Raw genomic sequence first — 908 nt, forward strand, 5'->3', positions numbered from 1 at the left:
AAACTATTATGCAACCAAAATACCTCCAGAAACACCATTGAATTCATCTTGTGTTGGCCATCTACTGCTGGATATGGGGCCTACCCTTAAGTGTTGTTTGAAGAGCCAATGATACTCCACTGAAGAAAAACAATTTTGTCCTTTGCAAGTGGTTATCACTTAGAGATGACTTCTGGATGAAGGATAGGGGCTTATGTCCATTTCCAGTCTCAGCACTACCTGACCCAGACCTGCGCAGGCCACAGTCTCTGTGAGTTGCATTGGCCTTTCTGTTTGAGAAGGTTTTATTTGTTTGTTCTCCATCCCCACTGGCTCTCACACTCTTCTATCTCCTCTTCCATAGAATTCCCAGTACCAAAGAGAGGGATTTCATGGAGGCATGCCACTTAGGACTGACTGTTCAAAGGGTTCTCACACTCTGTGCATTGTCCAGTTGTGGGTCTCTGTATTTGTTCCCATCTCTGCAGGAACAACTTTCTCTGATGCTATTGGAGTAAGATCTTGATAAATGATAATTGTGAACTCCAAAGGCCTTACTGCATTTATAGGGCTTCTCTCCAGTATAAACTCTTTGATGATTCTGAAAAGTACAGAAAACTGCAAAGGCTTTTCCACATTCCTTGCATTCATAAAGTTTTTCTCCAGTGTGTGCTCTTTCGTTTCTGGAGAGGACCCTATTATGAAAAGGCTTTACCACATTGATCACATTCATAAGGTTTCTCCACAATATGTGTCCTTTTATGTTTCTGGAGATGAAAAAGCTGTGAAAAGGCTTTACCACATTCATTACATTCATAGGGTTTCTCTCCCGAATGTGTTCTTTTATGTATTTGGAGATTACTGTGCCGTGAAAAGGCTTTGCCACATTCATTACATTCATAGGGTTTCTCTCCAGAATGAGTTCTTTT

The 908-nt window shown here is 41.2% G+C and overlaps 1 protein-coding gene across 1 annotated transcript in view; it reads right to left on the reverse strand.

The window, feature by feature from the left end:
- Positions 1 to 415: 415 nt before the first annotated feature.
- Positions 416 to 908, reverse strand: part of LOC114635627 (zinc finger protein 431-like) — a gene marked incomplete at both ends in the record, with an annotated part of 1,549 nt that continues 1,056 nt past the window's right edge. Inside the window, 2 exons of the mRNA XM_028784134.1 lie at positions 416 to 580; positions 717 to 889. Coding sequence (XP_028639967.1) covers positions 416 to 580; positions 717 to 889 — 338 coding nt within the window. The remainder of the gene's footprint in view (positions 581 to 716; positions 890 to 908) is intronic.

Source organism: Grammomys surdaster, unplaced genomic scaffold (assembly GCF_004785775.1).
Source record: "Grammomys surdaster isolate TR1022 unplaced genomic scaffold, NIH_TR_1.0 114444, whole genome shotgun sequence".
NCBI classification, from domain to species: Eukaryota; Metazoa; Chordata; class Mammalia; order Rodentia; family Muridae; genus Grammomys; species Grammomys surdaster.